General features: G+C 44.7%; 1 protein-coding gene across 6 annotated transcripts in view; it reads right to left on the minus strand.

Annotated features, from left to right (window-relative positions):
• EHBP1 (EH domain binding protein 1) overlaps positions 1-17,011 on the minus strand; it is a 365,541-nt gene that overhangs the window by 221,218 nt on the left and 127,312 nt on the right. For all 6 annotated transcript variants that reach the window (XM_066595508.1, XM_066595507.1, XM_066595505.1 and 3 more), the window contains 2 exons: positions 16,493-16,739; positions 5,710-5,899 (listed from right to left, as the gene is read on the minus strand). In XM_066595508.1, coding sequence (XP_066451605.1) covers positions 5,710-5,899; positions 16,493-16,739 — 437 coding nt within the window. The remainder of the gene's footprint in view (positions 1-5,709; positions 5,900-16,492; positions 16,740-17,011) is intronic.

Below are 17,011 nucleotides of genomic sequence, written 5' to 3' on the forward strand. Positions count from 1 at the left end.
CCTGTAACACATATAAAGGTTTCCATCATCATGTCCCCCGCTCCCTTCTCCCCTCCTGTAACACATATAAAAGTTTCCATCATGTCCCCCCTTTCTCTTCTTCCCTCCTGTAACATATATAAAGGTTTCCATCATGTCCCCCTCTCCTTTTTCCCCTCCTGTAACACATATAAAGGTTTCCATCATGTCCCCCCTCCCTTCTCTCCTCCTGTAACACATATAAAGGTTTCCATCATGTCCCCCCTTTCTCTTCTTCCCTCCTGTAACATATATAAAGGTTTCCATCATGCTCCTCTTCTCCTCCAGGCTATACAAAATACATTCTGTAAGCCTTTCTTGACAAGTTTGGTTCTTCAGATATTCCACCTTTTTGTAGCCTGATGATTTCTTCAGAACTGACCCCAGTAATTCCAGATGTGATTGGGTTATTTTAAATGGTTGCTGGTCTTTCATCTGAGGGACATTGTTTGTGTGAGCTATTTAAGGTCCCAGATAATGTAATTTAATTATTGAAGGCTAGTCACTATCCATGTCTATCACTCTCTGTATGTAGGGGAGAAAAAGGAAATTATACCTAATCTCAGTTTGGATAAAATCAACTAGAGCTCATTTTCTCAACTTGAGCGTCTATGTCGATTCTCCTGCTGAGGTAGTTGCGTAATTTTAGGGTCTGTGGCCCTAAAGACACCAAACTATACATGCTCAGGGCCAACCTACTATTTGCTGATAAACAGCTTTTTCAGTGCTTTTGACTTGGCATTATCAGCCCATTTTATATCCTACTCAGACAATTACAGTAAGTAGAACAGCTGAGCATAGTTGGGAAACTTTAGCCCATAATGTGCCATGTTTCGGCTTGTTTGTAAACACTGCCAAATGTTTCGGGGGTAATTAGCAGATCGGCAATCTGAGTGAAGATTTATTTCCGCAACATAGAAAGTTATACGCTGGAGTCCTTTGAATTGTCTTACATGGGTCTAACATATGGGATTATTACTGCACAGAGCTAGAGCTCTAGTTTGGTTTCATCTAGCCCTGGAACAATTTCCTAGACAGATTCTGGTTTGTATATGTAACTTTTGGCAAATTTCAGTCTCTCTTTTTTATGCTTTTCTTTAAAGGGGTTTTCCAGGAAACGACATACTCAGGATAGGTCATTAATTGTTGATCGGCTAGGATCCCATCCTTTGAACTGATCAGGTGCCCGCTGTCTGTGCCGCAACGCACCGGGGTACAGAGTAAAAGCCACTGCCACAACCCCCCGTGTAGTGATCGGTGCTTGTAATTGCAGGCATAGGTTTCATTAAAATTAATGGGAGCTGCACCTGCAGTTTAAGGTGCTGGCCGCTACACAGGTGTGGAAGCAACAGCACTTGCTGCTCGACTATCGCCACATTTCTGTTGAAAGGGAGTGTAGCAGCAGCGGGATGGTGCAGTAAGCTAGCCGTGAGAAACATGGGGGATCCGGGACCACCATTCTCAAGATTGGTGGGGGTCTTAGCAGGACCCCCTCTGATCAGCAAGTTATCCCGTATTCAGAGCATCTAGAATTAGCTTCTGTTCTAAAGCAGCCTCCAAAACTGAAGCTGTAAGGGACCGCAACCAGCAGCATTTGTATGCAACTAAACATTGCAAGGATCCTCGCCTGGTGCTAAGTAGTTTTCTTGATGCAAAATAATGCATAAGCTATGTACAATTGTACATATGTCTTACAACATGTGCAAACATGGGGGCCTCTTTGGAACATGCACGTTGTTACCAAGCCGAGCTCAATACTTGTACCATTAAATAAACTAAATTACAGAACCCACATCAACTCCAATAATTTATGCCTGTGAGGGGTCTGCATACATGTTTATAGGTCCTTCAGTATCAGTTATAGATACCGTTGTCATATTGCACCAGTAGGGGGCTCCTTTGGGCTATGATATAAGACATATATGTCATTGGAAGACATGAAAAGTAAAAAAAAAAAAAAACTGGGCTGCATATATGGATTGTAGAATGACTAGTAACTCGGCACATGTGAGATGCAATTGAAATAAAACCGTTCCATTAGTCAATGTAAAAAGATTATAGAGTATAGCATTATATATCCATATTGGGAACACTTCGATTAGCGAAGACCTGATAACAGAACCCCAAACTCTATACGTATATCACAGATGCCCTAAATGCCAAGTGATGTCATTGAGGCATAATGTTAATTATGTTGGTCCTGGTAAGCTTAAGACACTTTATGTATCGCGTAAATAGACATTTATGTAATAAACCTTTATATATAAGCCAAAGTTTATTAATCCCATAATGTGAAATGCCACGCTGTTTACGGGCATCATGGAACACGCCTGCAAAGCCCAGACATTTGGTGCAGATTTGTTACTGACTGCCAACCAAACTGTTCCAATTGTGCAGATCATCAGCCCTATTATGGGTGTCAGGCTATTCTCACACTACATTGTGGAGTATCTGTGTGGGGTGTATGTCAGGGGGATTTGCAGACACATATAGTGGCATCTATTGCCCATCATCTTCTATTGTAAACACACATACCATGGACTAGACTCCTCTGCCTGGCTGCCTATATATGGAATAGTGCACTACTCTCCCATACCATACAGGAAAAAAAGGCCAAAATTACAAATATAACTGGCAGAAATTAAAAAATATCATGGACCCTAGGAGCAGCCCTCTTGACCAGAAAGATCATTAAGGCAATGTATATGTATATCATATTGTGTGTGTGTGTGTGTGTATATATATATATATATATATATATATATATATATATATATATATATATATATATATATATATATATATATATATACATACACACACAAAGTTTTTTTGCAGATTTTTTCCAGTTTTTTTTAGCTTTATTAGGGGTCAAAAAGGTAAAAAAAATAGGGTTTCAATTTATAGTTTATTTTTTACAATTAATATATTTATGTTAAAATTAAAAACAGGAATGCGTTCCTCCTTTTGTTTCGGAGGTTTTGATATATAATTTGTACAGTCTTCAAGTACAGGGCACATATGGCGATTACAGGTGCTATGTAGCCTACAAGATAGAAAGCAGGAGCAGTTAAAAACTGCTTCTTCCTTCTCCTCTGGGTCCTCGGCTGTCACTAACACCAAAGGACCAGACCTGCTAGATTGCAGGAGCTCAATTCCAGCGCGGCATTTTCCCCATTGGCCAGGAATTCCTATGGCTGAACGGATGTATCTTTAGATGGAGCCGAACAGACCGCATTGACTATAATGGGGTCTGTTTGATTTCCGCTCAGCTGCCTGGCTGTTAGATGGAAGAAAATGCGTGGCGAGCAGTGTTTTCTTTTCTGGAATTTTGAATCGAATCTGTGGCAGAACCGTCCAACACAGATGTGAAACCACCCTCATCCCTCCGGAAAACAGCAAAGCAGCTCCCAAAGCCCTCCCAATCTGTACTAGCAGCAGAAGTCAGGTGGCTATAGTGTCACTGTTCTGAACTCCTGGCATCAGCAGCTACAAACCGTAGGATTACTGGACAATAATAAGTGAAGCAGTAAGAGTGCGTTCACACGAGCGTGTTTTTGTGCATGCATACGTTCTTCAGATATGTTCTTCATGACCGCGGGGGTCACGGCCGCGGCGGAGAGGTAAATTTTTTTTTTGCACTAAAAGGTTTCTTTTTCAGGGAAGGGCTTATATGTAAAGCCCTTCCCTGAAAAAGAATGCAGAGGACCGGCACAGCATTGTTTTCAATGGAGCCGCCGGCAGCAGCCGCGGCTCCATTGACAACAAGTACGCAGCTGAGTTCACGCGTGTTTTTGCTCGTACCTAGGTGCGGACGTATGTATGCACCTAAGTACTCACAAAAACATGCTTGTGTGAACGCACCCTAAGACCGTAGGGAATATAGACAGGTGAGGGGCTGAGAATGGGACATTGATGAGGGAATAAAAAGGAGGGAAGGCTGAGTTAACCTTGTGCCGGTTACTTGAACCATGCGGGGATTCAGCTCACAACCTTCAGGTCACGAGCGAGAGCTTAGGACTGCATTTCTGCTGCCTTAACACTCTGCATCACAGCCACTAGCAATGCTGTTCTACTTTACATTTATAACAGCACCAGAGTGCACACATTTAGGACACAGTGCTATTACATCAGCTCTGGTAGTCAAAGAAGCGCGGAAGTGAGACGACGGTGACCAGAAAAGATGAGCTGAAATGGCGAGATTGGAATGCCCCTTTAAGCAGACCTACAATGAAGGTTTTTACTTTATTCTATAAAATGTACCTATGCGCACAGCTCTTTATTCAGCCATAATCTGCGTCCCAAACCACGTTAATACTGGCAGTATGACATGTACAAGACTCAACGGAATGCCAGATGGTCCTATGGCAGCAATGAATGGCGCTTGATGGAGCCAACTAACTACAACCGGGTTCATTTGGACTTCAGTCATGTCTAGAGATGAGTGAGCCTACTCGGTAAGACAGTTACTCGAGCGAGCATCGCTCTTCTCGAGTAACTGCTTAGTGATCCGAGCAGGCTTGGGTGGGCTGGGGGGGTGAGCGGAGGGAGGAGTGGAGCGGGGGGAAGAGAGAGAGAGATCTCTCTCACTCTTCCTCCTGCACCGCTCCGCCCCCCGCAGGGGGAGTGGAGCGGTGCGGGAGGAAGAGTGATGTGTATTGATAGTGCGAACCTGTGTAGTTATGGAAAAGCTAAGCTTAAAGGGGTTGTCCCACGGCAGCAAGTGGGTCTATACACTTCTGTATGGCCATATTAATGCACTTTGTAATATACATTGTGCATTAATTATGAGCCATACAGAAGTTATAAAAAGTTTTATACTTACCTGCTCCGTTGCTGGCGTCCTCGTCTCCATGGTGCCGACTAATTTTCGCCCTCCGATGGCCAAATTAGCCGCGCTTGCGCAGTCCGGGTCTTCTCCTGTCTTCTATGGAGCCGCTCGTGCAGAATGCAGGCTCCGTGTAGCTCCGCCCTGTCACGTGCCGATTCCAGCCAATCAGGAGGCTGGAATCGGCAATGGACCGCACAGAAGAGCTGCGGTCCACGGAGACAGAGGATCCCGGCGGCCATCTTCAGCGGTAAGTATTGAAGTCACCGGAGCGCGGGGATTAAGGTAAGCGCTCCGGTAAGCTTTCTTTACCTCCCTGCATCGGGGTTGTCTCGCGCCGACCGGGGGGGGGGGGGGGGGTGTTGAAAAAAAACAAAACCCGTTTCGGCGCGGGACAACCCCTTTAAGTTAGCGAAAGCAGATTTAGCAAACCTAAGGCTGGGTTCACACGGAGCGGAATTGCTGTGGAATTTCCGTGCGGAAAGTCTGCACGACAATTCCACCCGCGGCTCTTAATCCCAGCATTAGCCAACAAAGTGGACGAGATTCTGCAAAAATCTCGTTCACATGCTCCGGGTGTGAACGCACCCTTAGCCCATCTTTCCAGGCTTGGAACTACAAACTTTGCCTACTCATGCAGTATCGCAGTTCATCTTCCATCTCATTACATGCTGTACGACAACCCCTGTGAGAGTCGTAATGGTGCCCATGTAGGTTGTCAACTAGTTTTATAAAAAAAATGTAATTTTTTTTTTTTTTATGAGATGTGCTCTTCAAACTAGCGGATGATTATAAGAAGAGCAGTTTCCAGGGTATTGGTCAGACCAGTGAGAAGAACCCAGAAACACATGCTAGTACTGTACCTTAGGGGAAGAGGTGAACTCCCTGCCTGGAGGGACAGGTAGGGGGCTGCGTGGAGCTTCCTCTCTCTTTGGTGTGGGTGCTGGAGGAGCTGGAGCCTTCCTTTTCGTCTTCTTCTCCTGCTCAGACTCTTTAATAGGCCAGCTTCGGACCGTCTCTGCACTCTCTTTTGGTTCGTAAAATGGGTTTGACCTATAAATGAAGACAAAGAAGCAAAAATCAAGAAGCTGACTCCACCAAGAAATAAAGTAGGCTCCAATAACTGTATTGTACAAGCCAGGCGCCTGAGTATCCGTCACATGACCATGACAGAGTTAAATCCACTGGAAACAATGAAGCTTCCTACTGATTGGAATCAAGAGGAGGTTTGGAAAATTAAGCAGAAAGTATATTGGAAGATTGTGAAATTTCTTCCTATTAAATAAAGAATTACATTGTGGGGGTTTTTAAGCATGTTACAGATTAAAATTTTTTGATTTAAACCTTATGTTCACAATTATTTGGCCACTTGGGGGCAGCGATCAGCTGGTGTTTTTTTCCTTACCCATTACAGAAAACCTCTCGTGTATTGTTAGATATTTTATTTTGCCCGCACCATTACTTGCAGGTGAAGTACACATGTGGCGCTCTGCAAGAAGAACTGCTCAACTCTCTAGATGCCATGGACAATGCTGACTGAGATATCTAATGGCTTAACAGAGGGAGGGAGCTCCCTCTGTCATCCATGATGTAATCATGGAAGTCCAATGAGTTGCCATTACAAATAGAGGCTTAACCGTGACCTACGTGTCTGCTGTAGCTGTCAAAGTGAAAGAACAGATAATAAACTACAATACAGAAGTAATGCAGTGTACTATTTGAGTGATTCTATGAACCCATGTTCAATTCCCCTACAGGGACATAGGATAAAAGTAAAAAAAAAGAAATGAAAGTTAAATTTTTTTTTTAAAGTTTGTGAACTTCAGGGTTGCCGAGGGTTGTGAACAACTAAACGGCTAACAACAACAATGTTAAAGATAAAGCATTGTGTAAATTGTTCAAAAGTAGAAAAACCTAAAATAAATAAATTCATATAAAATTATATATGTGTAATTTTACTATCATCAGAATTGTACCAAACCACTAAAAACAATTAGTGTAATTTATTCCATATGGTGAACGCCTAAGACCTTGTTAAGACGAGCGTGCATTTGCGCACACGTATGTGCGCACAAATCTGTGCGTCTGCAGATGTATCGAAACATGGGTGAATGCAGAACCGTGCCCATTGCCGTCAATCGGGCAGCCACTGTTCCCGGCGGCCCCACTGAAAGCAATGGACTGCTATTAACCCTTGCAGCGATTTTCGGGGAAGGGCTTTAAATATAAGCCCTTCCCTAAAAAAAATCACCCCTGACTGTCGGGCCTCAGGCGCGTCTAGTCGCTTGATCTGCTGGCAGTGTAGTGAAGTTCTTTCAGCAGGCGGGGATTAAAAATCCCCGCCTGCTGAAAGGGCTGTATTTGATTGGTTGAGCGCTCAGCCCCTCACTTAATGACAGCTGAGTGCTGCCTGTGATTGGTCACAGCACTCAGCCAATCACAGGCAGCACTCGGCCATTCATTAAAAGTAATGGGAGCACATCACGATCCTCTGCCACAGCTGTGACAGGGGATTCTTTACTCCCTTGTCCCCGAATACTGTGACCACGCTGTGACAAGGGGACTCCCCGCGGGGGAAATATTGACGTGCAGCATGGACCTATGCGGTGCACACGTGTTTCGCAGGTATGCGCATTTGCAATGGTTCTAATAGACGCATGGTTATGTGCGCACAATTGGACGCACATAAACACGCTTGTCTGAAAGAGCCCTAAGACAGCATTCATACATGGCCATAATTTGGTGTGGATCCACCTCAAAATCTGTATCATACTTTCTGCTGCAGATTTTTGTGCCAATCTACAAGATTTGATAGGGATTTTGATGTGAGTTTCAACGCAGACTTTTCCACTGTGGAAAATCTGCAGCAAATTTATCACGTGCGATCACACCTTAAAAAAAAAAAAAAAAAAAATGGCAGATAGCTTTTGAAAAGTGGAGATATAAAAAAAAAGCAAAGAATAAAAATAGTCGTGTCCTTTAGTACTAAACCTCCTTCAAAAGGTTAACTAAAAACTGATAAATCATTGGGGAATCTAAAATGTATTTATTAATTCATTATTATCAACAAATCCCGTTTATCCCGTCTTCTGGTTACAGTCTACAAGATGTTTCAGGACCGCGAGTATGGAAGCACTGAGAGGAGATGGTAGTCCGGGCTCGAGGACCCTCCACCCCTTCCTATTCACTAAAACAGAATTTGGCTGGCAGTCAGGACTACTGTCATTTGGAACTCTAGGTCAGCAAGTATACGCTCAAGGAGACAGGGAAGGGCTCAAGGAGATACAGAAGGGCACCGTCACTTCGCGGGCTTCTACATGTTACTAGTGCCAAATACTACAGAAACAATAGGCATCCATTTCAAGAACTTTTTTTTTTTTCTTAACCCCTTCCTGTGTTCTATGGGGCTGACCGATCTTGGCCCAGTACTGCACTTGGCTGTCACTATCACCCTCAAAGTTAAACAGACTTAACCCTTTCCAATCCAATGTCTGACGTCTGAAGACATTATGATTTAAGGCTGTACAGCTCCGATGTTGGAAGACGTCCGTCAGAGTTCTCTTCCTGTATAATGCCAGCCTCTCTGCTGTCGGAGCCTATCCAATGTGTCACCTCATGCAGTACTGGCTTTAGCCAGCATATAGCGCCGTTGTATAATGTCAGAAAAAGAGTAAGCCCCCTAGGAAAACCAGGATACAAATTGGATTGAAAAGGGTTAAAATACAGAAAAATTGAATACTCTCCTATCCCGACGGCTCTCCGATGCACGTAACCCGGAAGAAGTGGCGGGTAGTCACTTCTGTACATTGTGCATGTAACCACTCAGCCACTCACATGCTTCAGCTGTGATTCTTCAATGGCCACTGAAGCCTGTAGGTGGCTGGGTGATCATGTGCACAACGTACGCCTGGCATCGGGGCTGTAGCTTTGGATGGTGATCATTCAATTTTTTATCTTAAGCCCTTTTCAACTTTTTTTTAATATATCCCGGAAAACCCTTTTCAGTCACACCAAGCATTGGGAGAATATTCTATACATATTCTGTGACCTGTGCAGAGGTCATTGTGCAGGGAGGGAGAGGAGGTGAGCTGTGACCATCACCTATTGTGAATGCTGGATCCAGTGTTATTTATATATAAGTGCTTACACTGCATTGTCATCCTGCCAGCAAGGATAATAAGATGACTACTAAAAGGTTATTAGGAAGTGTTGGACTATTGTTAGGCTTAGTGACCAGTGCAAAAAAAAAAAGCAGGATTTAAAAATTAAATTTTTTTAAATCTAAAATTGTGACATTTAAATTTTGTTTTCTTTTTTTTTTTTTTAATTTTCAACCTTTTTTAAAGAATTTTTTTGTCCATTTTCAATGTACACATAGGGGCCTTTCTATATAACCCGTCAGGTAGGTGTCCCTTATTACCCCCATAACACGATATACAATATACAGGACCAGTCATTTTAAAAATAGAAACCTATTTATGACATAATCACCTGTAAATGAGCACAAATGTGCGTCGCACTTCTAGAAATGCTTTCCACAATACGGGAACGGGCATATTATTATTAAGGCTGCAGCTAATCTAATTGCGAGACATTAAGGCTGCGACCTGCTTTCCAGTCAGTAAATTAAAAAGCCTATTTGCATTACATTGAAGACGAGAGTGCAGCGGGGCTAATATGGCTAATGGGAAAAAAAATCACCGGACAAAAAACATATGGAGCAATTTGGAAATGGGGAATAGAAATTTTCCTGACTGAGAGGTTGTAATCCATCAAATGTATTATTTTTTTCACCCCTACACAACCCGTGCCTTCCCACTAAAACCTTAATGCAATCAGGAATATGTGAAGAGTATTAGATTTCCGCGGGGCCGCAGCCAGTTCTGAGGTGTCGCAAATCGAGTTAGCCTAAGAGTCAAACCAGTGATCAACATCTTACTCAGACGTAAGGACTCGCACAAAGGGAATGAGGCCGCTTCAGTTTTACGCATTCAGATATCAATAACTCACGGGCTACCTTTTTATTCTCCGGTTGTGTTTTTACCGTATTTTTTTTCCCCCTCACTACGAGGAGCCGTCGCTTTGCCTGACATGTTGTGGTGAACTGAAAAGCAGTTCCGGGAAACCTCATTTAGAAGATGATCCATTTACTTCCATGTGAGTATTGTGGGCATGCTCTGTGATCTGAATAGAGTTCTATGTGGAGGGGGAGGAGGCGAGCTGTGACCGTTACCGATAGTGAATGTTGAGATATGTTGTTATAGCAGTGTTTTATATTAAAGCGACCTTCTGGTTTCAGCACAAAATTCTGTCCTGGGATGGGAGGGGAAGTGGTTATTTTGCCTGCAGTTGCTCTTCTTTGCTGGACTTCTAATAAGCCAGTTCCGGGTCCCGTTTTCAGCTGTCCAAGATGGACGATGCAATCTTCAGACTACCTAATCCCCACAGTGAATTGGTACTGTTAGACTATCCATGTGCTATGTCAGCTCTCTAATTGGCCTGCGTAGCTCACATGATCAGTGCTAACTAGAGATGAGCGAACGTGCTCGGCCACGCCCCTTTTTCGCCCGAATACCGCGATTTTCGAGTACTTCCGTACTCGGCCGAAAAAATTCGGGGGTCGCCGTGGCGGCGCGGGGGGTTGCAGCGGGGAGTGGGGGGGAGAGGGAGAGAGAGAGGGCTCCCCCCTGTTCCCCGCTGCTACCCCCCACGCCTCTCCCCGCCCCCCGGCGCACCCGAGTACTTTTCACCCAAGTAGTGAAGTACTCGAAAATCGCGGTATTCGGGCGAAAAAGGGGCGTGGCCGAGCACGTTCGCTCATCTCTAGTGCTAACCAATCAGAGAGCAGTGCACAGTGTTCATTAGACAGAAAACTGTGGTGGCCATATTGAACAGCCAAAAACAGTACCCACAACTGACAGAACAGAGGTCAGAAAAGATCAACTGCAGGAAATATACCTCCCTTCCCCTCCAGTCCTAGGACCGAATTTTGTCCCAAAATTGTAGGGCTGATTTAAATAGAACGCATCGGGCCCCACGAGGAGAAAAAAAACTAAGTTTATGGGCTCGCAGGACAGGAGCCGCCAAGTCTAGGGGTATGATATTTATACTCACCTGCCTCCCTTTAGCTTCGCTATCTGCTTAGTAAGCTGCTACTTGGTGTGCGCATGCATACACACTGTCTACTATGTGTGCACATGCGCACTGAATCAAGAGAGGAGTCCAAGGCATGTACTGAGTAGCGGCTTCCATGACCGACGGAGAAGGAACGGGGAGGCCGATGAGTATTAAAAAAAGCCAACCTCGGACTCAATGGCCGCAGTCTTAAGAGCCCATCAACTTACTTTATGGTGTTTGTAGGCTCATAATAAAGCTCCTCAGCACGTACTCAAAGGTAACAGACTACAAAGAAACGGTGTCATGTGATGCTGCAGTTCTAGCGTCATCCATCTGCTCATACGGCGCAAAGTATTTAAGGTTTTTGGGACAATAACTCACTGACCCATTTTTGCCGGGGTTTAGATACAAATCCCATAATCACTGGCATAAACTAAAGGGTCCTTTAAGACAAGTCGAGTCTCGTTTGAACGAGCGAGTGACGTCACCCCTACTCATTCACTCTCGTACCGCTTGCTCAGACAGGCAGATACATCGTTGGCTTGTTCAACGAGAATCCTTCAGTCTTTATCATTCGCTGTATAAGTGATGAGAAGGACTGAACGAGCGTGGATTAAACCGAATGATAAGCGAACCAACCACATTTTTATGCCTGCATAAGATGAACGCCGAGCAAAAAAAACTAATGATTCTCGTTAGTCATTCAGTCGTTGACTCGTGTTAAGGCCTTCTGTCCACGGTTGGATATTTGCTGCAGAATCCACGACGGATGTTTGCACTGCGGATCCGGAGCAAATAGTGCCTATATCATGCTATGGGAAATCACTTCTTCCTTCGCACCCGTGGAAACCAATCGCAAGCAGAGGAAAAATCGCAGCATGCTCCATTTTTGCACTGATTCTGCGTGAACGGCTTCCATTGAAGTCAATGGAGGCCGTGCGATCCGCGGCCCAGGTTGCGGATTCCGTGTTGTCGACTAGTGACAGCGGGGGGGGGGGGGTCTGTACTGTGCATGTGTGATGGTGAGCAGCCAGGTCCATCCGCAGTACAGGAGAGAAGCAGCCAGAGTAGGCAAGCGCAAACGCCACTGCAGCCAGAGCCGGAATCCACTGCGGGATTCCGCATGTGGAATCCGGCTCTGCTGTGTGCAGAAGGCCTTAGACCAAACAATTATCATTCACTTTCGCTCAGATGAATGATTATCGTTCCGTCTAAAAGTACCGAAGACCATCCAAAACTACTGAAAAGTGGTCTTGTAGGAGGGCGGTCAGAATACGTGAAACTGTGACAGGAAGTCTGGTCTAGATAAAGGGCGGTCTTCTCGAGAGTCTTCACTGTAATCATGCTTGTAATCCCATTCACACAGGAGCGCAGAGTCCTTTTCCCTTAATATTGTACTAAATACACCGACTTTTAATTGGTTTTCTTAACATTATAATTATAGAATGATAAATCCACACTTAACCTTACAGATCTAAACGTTTTCCAGCAATTACGCAGCGGAGTTATACGTGTAATGTAAAGCTTCTTGTGTAAGAGCCTCCCGCCCTTATATTAATCATACAATCAGCTTTATATCCCGCTTAATTAAAGAACATGTGCGCTTTTATATAAACTATTGTACTCGTACAATAGCAAATAAAAACCGACTTATTGTTGTTATAGGACCCATAATAGGCGACCTCATCAGAACTTCCATCATCCAAATTACACTGAGGAGATAATACCAGCAGCTCTGTAATCTGTGCTGTTAGTGAATCATTAATGTCTCTACATATTTAAAGGGAACTCAACTGATGCAATGTTTTTTTAAAGGGGCATTCTAGTTTCAGCAAATAAGGATTATTAATTTGTGCAATAATCATTTATATAGTTTTTGTCAGTTCCGGCGGCTCTGGGGGTCTCCGTGCCCGCACTACAGGCCCTATTGTCCGGGCTGCGGGGGTGCGGTGCAGAGGAGTCTCGGCCTTGGTGACGTCTCCGGGCCGCGGTGATCTGGTGCGCCAGCTCCGGGCACGCGCTCCTATGTGCAGGGAGCGTGCACCTAGTTAGCCGGGTTGCTATGGGTCTCCATTGCCATGACACCCGGACGCGCTCGTTCTTCACTCGCTGCTTGAGGTCTGGGTCTCTGCTCTGGACTCGCTGCTTTATGTCTGGGTCTCTGCCTGTCCTTAGCAGAAGCTGGGGGCTGTTCTCCCACCATCCTGTGATTGGGTCCTGCTGCTGGCAGGCTTCCTGCCCCAATCAGCTGCTGGGGCGGGAGTTCTGGCAGCATTTAAATGTTTCTCCTAGGTTGCCAGTGTATGCTTAGTTTTCAACTACACCCGCGTTCCTTTGTATTGATCTCCTGGACTTGACTTTGCCTTCACCTAACCCTTATACCGCATTCTCTCCTGTTGCCGACCCGGATTGCCTAACCTGTAGAGATGAGCGAACGTGCTCGGCCACGCCCCTTTTTCGCCCGAATACCGCGATTTTCGAGTACTTCCGTACTCGGGTGAAAAAATTCGGGGGTCACCGTGGCGGCGCGGGGGTTTGCAGCGGGGAGTGGGGGGGGGGGGGGGGGGGGAGAGGGAGAGAGAGAGGGCTCCCCCCTGTTCCCCCCTGCTACCCCCCGCGCTGCTACGCCTCTCCCCGCCCCCCGGCGCACCCGAGTACTTTTCACCCGAGTAGTGAAGTACTCGAAAATCGCGGTGCTCGATTGCGAAATCGCCCTTACCGAGTACGTTCGCTCATCTCTACTAACCTGCCTTTGTGTTTGTTTGTCTCTTGTATTTGTCTGTGTGTCTGGCTCCTGCCGCCGCATCTCTAGGAACTGTCATCCAATTGTCTAGATCTATAAATTCCTCAATGTCTTGGAGATCTCTGCTTGCTGACGTTTAATAGAACAGTAAAGGTAAAATCCACTGGCACAAGTCATGACTGACTCACTCCTCGGGCAGACTGCTTTTGCGGGGTGGTTTGCAAGCTGGGTACTCATTTTATCGACCTCCGAAGGATGGAAGGCTGAGTCAACCTTGAGCCGGCTACCTGAACCAGGCAGCGATTGAACCCACAACCTTCAGGTTGTGAGCGAGAGCTTAGGACTGCATTTCTGCTGCCTTAACACTCTGCACCACACAAAGCTCTTGTGTTCAATCGAAAAGTGCATGCTTACTCTAAAGAAATAAAAATCGGTCATGTGATGGGCGCACTAGTATACAGTACAGAATCAGTGACTTGTAAGAAGCCATGCATCTCATCAAACAGATTCTTATCTCTTGGGAGTAAAGTTTCAATGGAATGACGGCAAGCAGAGATGTTGAAAACAGTCAAGAATTTATAGTAGTATACAGGAAAATCATTCAGGGCGATTCTCTCAGTAGGAAACCCAAACATTCCTCAATAACTGTAACTTTTGTCTCATGGATGGTGAAAATTGAGCCGTATTTCCCTTGTTTATTGCCGGGAGCAACTGCTGAAATGGCCCCTCCAACATCCAATCACTTTTGTAATAAGTCTGCATATTGGCAAAGACATCTGGTAATAGGACATCAGTAATGGCAGCAACCTTCAAGGCAGTCAATTATTCGTGGATTATTGGCCCTGCCGTAAGTCCTATAAGAAGAAATCAGGTGACGTCCAGTTTGGTCATCTTGGTGGTCATAGATTTGTCTAAATGAATTGGTCACCTAAATTACTTTCAATTTCCCTCCTGCTTTGATTACTTGTGTGGCACGGTGCGTCATCTTGTTGAAAGTAACCTTCCCATAATTTGTTTCAAATTTTTTCAGGAATTTTTGAATCCAGGATATTGTGGTCACTTCCTTCACCATATTTATTCCGAAATGCCCTTTGTGTAATTGAACCCATTTCACCAGTATTCACAGCAATAGACACACGCCGTTCAACTGCCTATTTGGAAGTCGTGTCTCAACGTCACAGATACAGTTCACTTCATTGAGAGGTGTGATGGCTCAGTAGACATAGTCTTCCTCCAGGTCAATCGTCATAGGGAAGCAGACCGACATTGCAAAGTTATAGAGGAATGTTTGGGTTTCCAAACAAGTATAACTTCACTATACAAAGACTAATCTCAAACTGTTGGACTGGAATATCCCTTTAATACCTATGCATCAAGGGAAATCCTAGGAGTCTGGGAATCAAGCTGACTATTCCTAGTATCAATAGTGGATAATAGGGGCGAAGGGAACAGTCACCCCAGGCCTGAGGTTCTAGGAGGGCCCATGACTGTCCAAAATGCTCCTATTAATAATTCGCCGCTAGACTGCCACTACTATAATGATGCTCCTGACCAACACCGTCCCCATTGGATCTAGGGGAAAAAAAAGGGAGAAGAGGCAACCGGTCAGTTTTTAATTTATGAACTGAATTTTATGCTTTACAGCAGCTTCGTTGACCATGGAACCTGTAGACTGGAGATGTCTTAATGAGTTCTGTAGGAGAATGATGTGGGCATGCTTTGTAACTTGTACATAGGACAGTGAGAAGGGAGGAGAAGGAGTTGTGACCATCAATTGGTAGAGACCAGAGCTTTTTAATACAAGGGCTTTTTGGTCATGATAAGTTCATAGAAACAGATATACTCTACTGTTGCTCGTGAGAGACAACATCCATGAGCCAAAGGGTGTACCATGGGCTCTTTAATCAGAAGACAAAAGTAGCCCTTTATATACAAGGTGACAGATACATATATGGCAAAGATAGACGGTCATAAACTCTACTGACCAGGGGCGTAACGAAAGGCTCAGGGGCCCTGATGCAAAACGTGAGCTGGGCCCCCCCCCCCCTCTATCTGTACCTGTACCCGTACCCATACCTAAACCATGCTGAACAGAGACATAACTTGAAGCTTCTAAGCCACAATGCAAAACCTGTAACAGGGCCCCTAACTATAATACTTTATTCATAGTACTGGGCTCCCTATATGGAGAAGAGAGGCCTTACGGGCCCCCAAGGCTCTTGGGCCCGGGTGCAACCGCATCCCCAGCACCCTCTATAGTTACGCCCCTGCTACTGACTTAAAAAAAAAAGGGTTCTGTAAAATACAAGAGTTTGGCCTACACATTATTCGATGAGCAGAGACTAGATTTTTGTAAATTTGACCGAGACTAAGATAGACTCAGATTCCCATAGGGAAATATATAAAATATGTGATAACGTGTGTTCTCTATTAATGTTGTACGGTTGATTAGTGGTAAGTGCAGTTGCAGTAGACACTGTATGCGTAGATGTGTAGGTGTTGAGTTAACACGGAAGGGTAAAAAAAGGACTTTGTATTTGTGAATTGAAGTGTCTCTTGTTGGTTCTTGGAATTGTTGGGCAGCTTTCCAATGTGTACAGCACATTTTCTAGAAGTATCATGTATGTCAGGTGGCTTAAATTCTCCATTTCACCCCATGCTATCAAATGTTCTTTTGTCAAAACGCACTATCCGGACTTTCCATGTTGTTTTAAGAAAACGTTCTGCTTATACAGTGAAAGCTTAAATTCATCAGTTCATATAAAAGGTGTATAGATTCCACTCACTCATCAAGTTCATCCTCTTCCTGTCTGGCTTTGTTAGCGTAGAGGTATTTGGTCATATCCACAGGTCTGGCATTCTTCCTCTTTGCTGGCTGTGGAGGGGATTCTTTATGAAGTTCAATAGCCAGGTCAGGCCCCGGATCTGGCTCATCAAACGGGTTTCGGTATGTTGTGGGCTCAGAGTCTTTAAATGGGTTATAATCATCAAATGGCTCCTCCACTTTTAAGGGCGATTTCTCAACGGCTGTGTCTAAAAATGTATAGATACAGGAAAAAAATGACAAAAAATGCAATTCAAGCAAGGGTGGATTTACACGAGGCAACTATCGTAAGCAACAATTATTCATAAACACACCACCAACTGGGTAACATAGTATGTTAGGCTGAAAGAAGACAATGTCCATCTAGTTTAGACTGTTACCACCCCCATCCTTGTTGATCCAGAGGAAGGCAAAAAAAAAACAACAAATGAGGCGAAAGCCAATTTAGCCCATTTGGGGGCAAAATTCCTTCCTGACTCCA

The sequence above is a fragment of the Eleutherodactylus coqui genome, chromosome 3 (genome assembly GCF_035609145.1).
Source record: "Eleutherodactylus coqui strain aEleCoq1 chromosome 3, aEleCoq1.hap1, whole genome shotgun sequence".
In the NCBI taxonomy this organism is placed as follows: domain Eukaryota; kingdom Metazoa; phylum Chordata; class Amphibia; order Anura; family Eleutherodactylidae; genus Eleutherodactylus; species Eleutherodactylus coqui.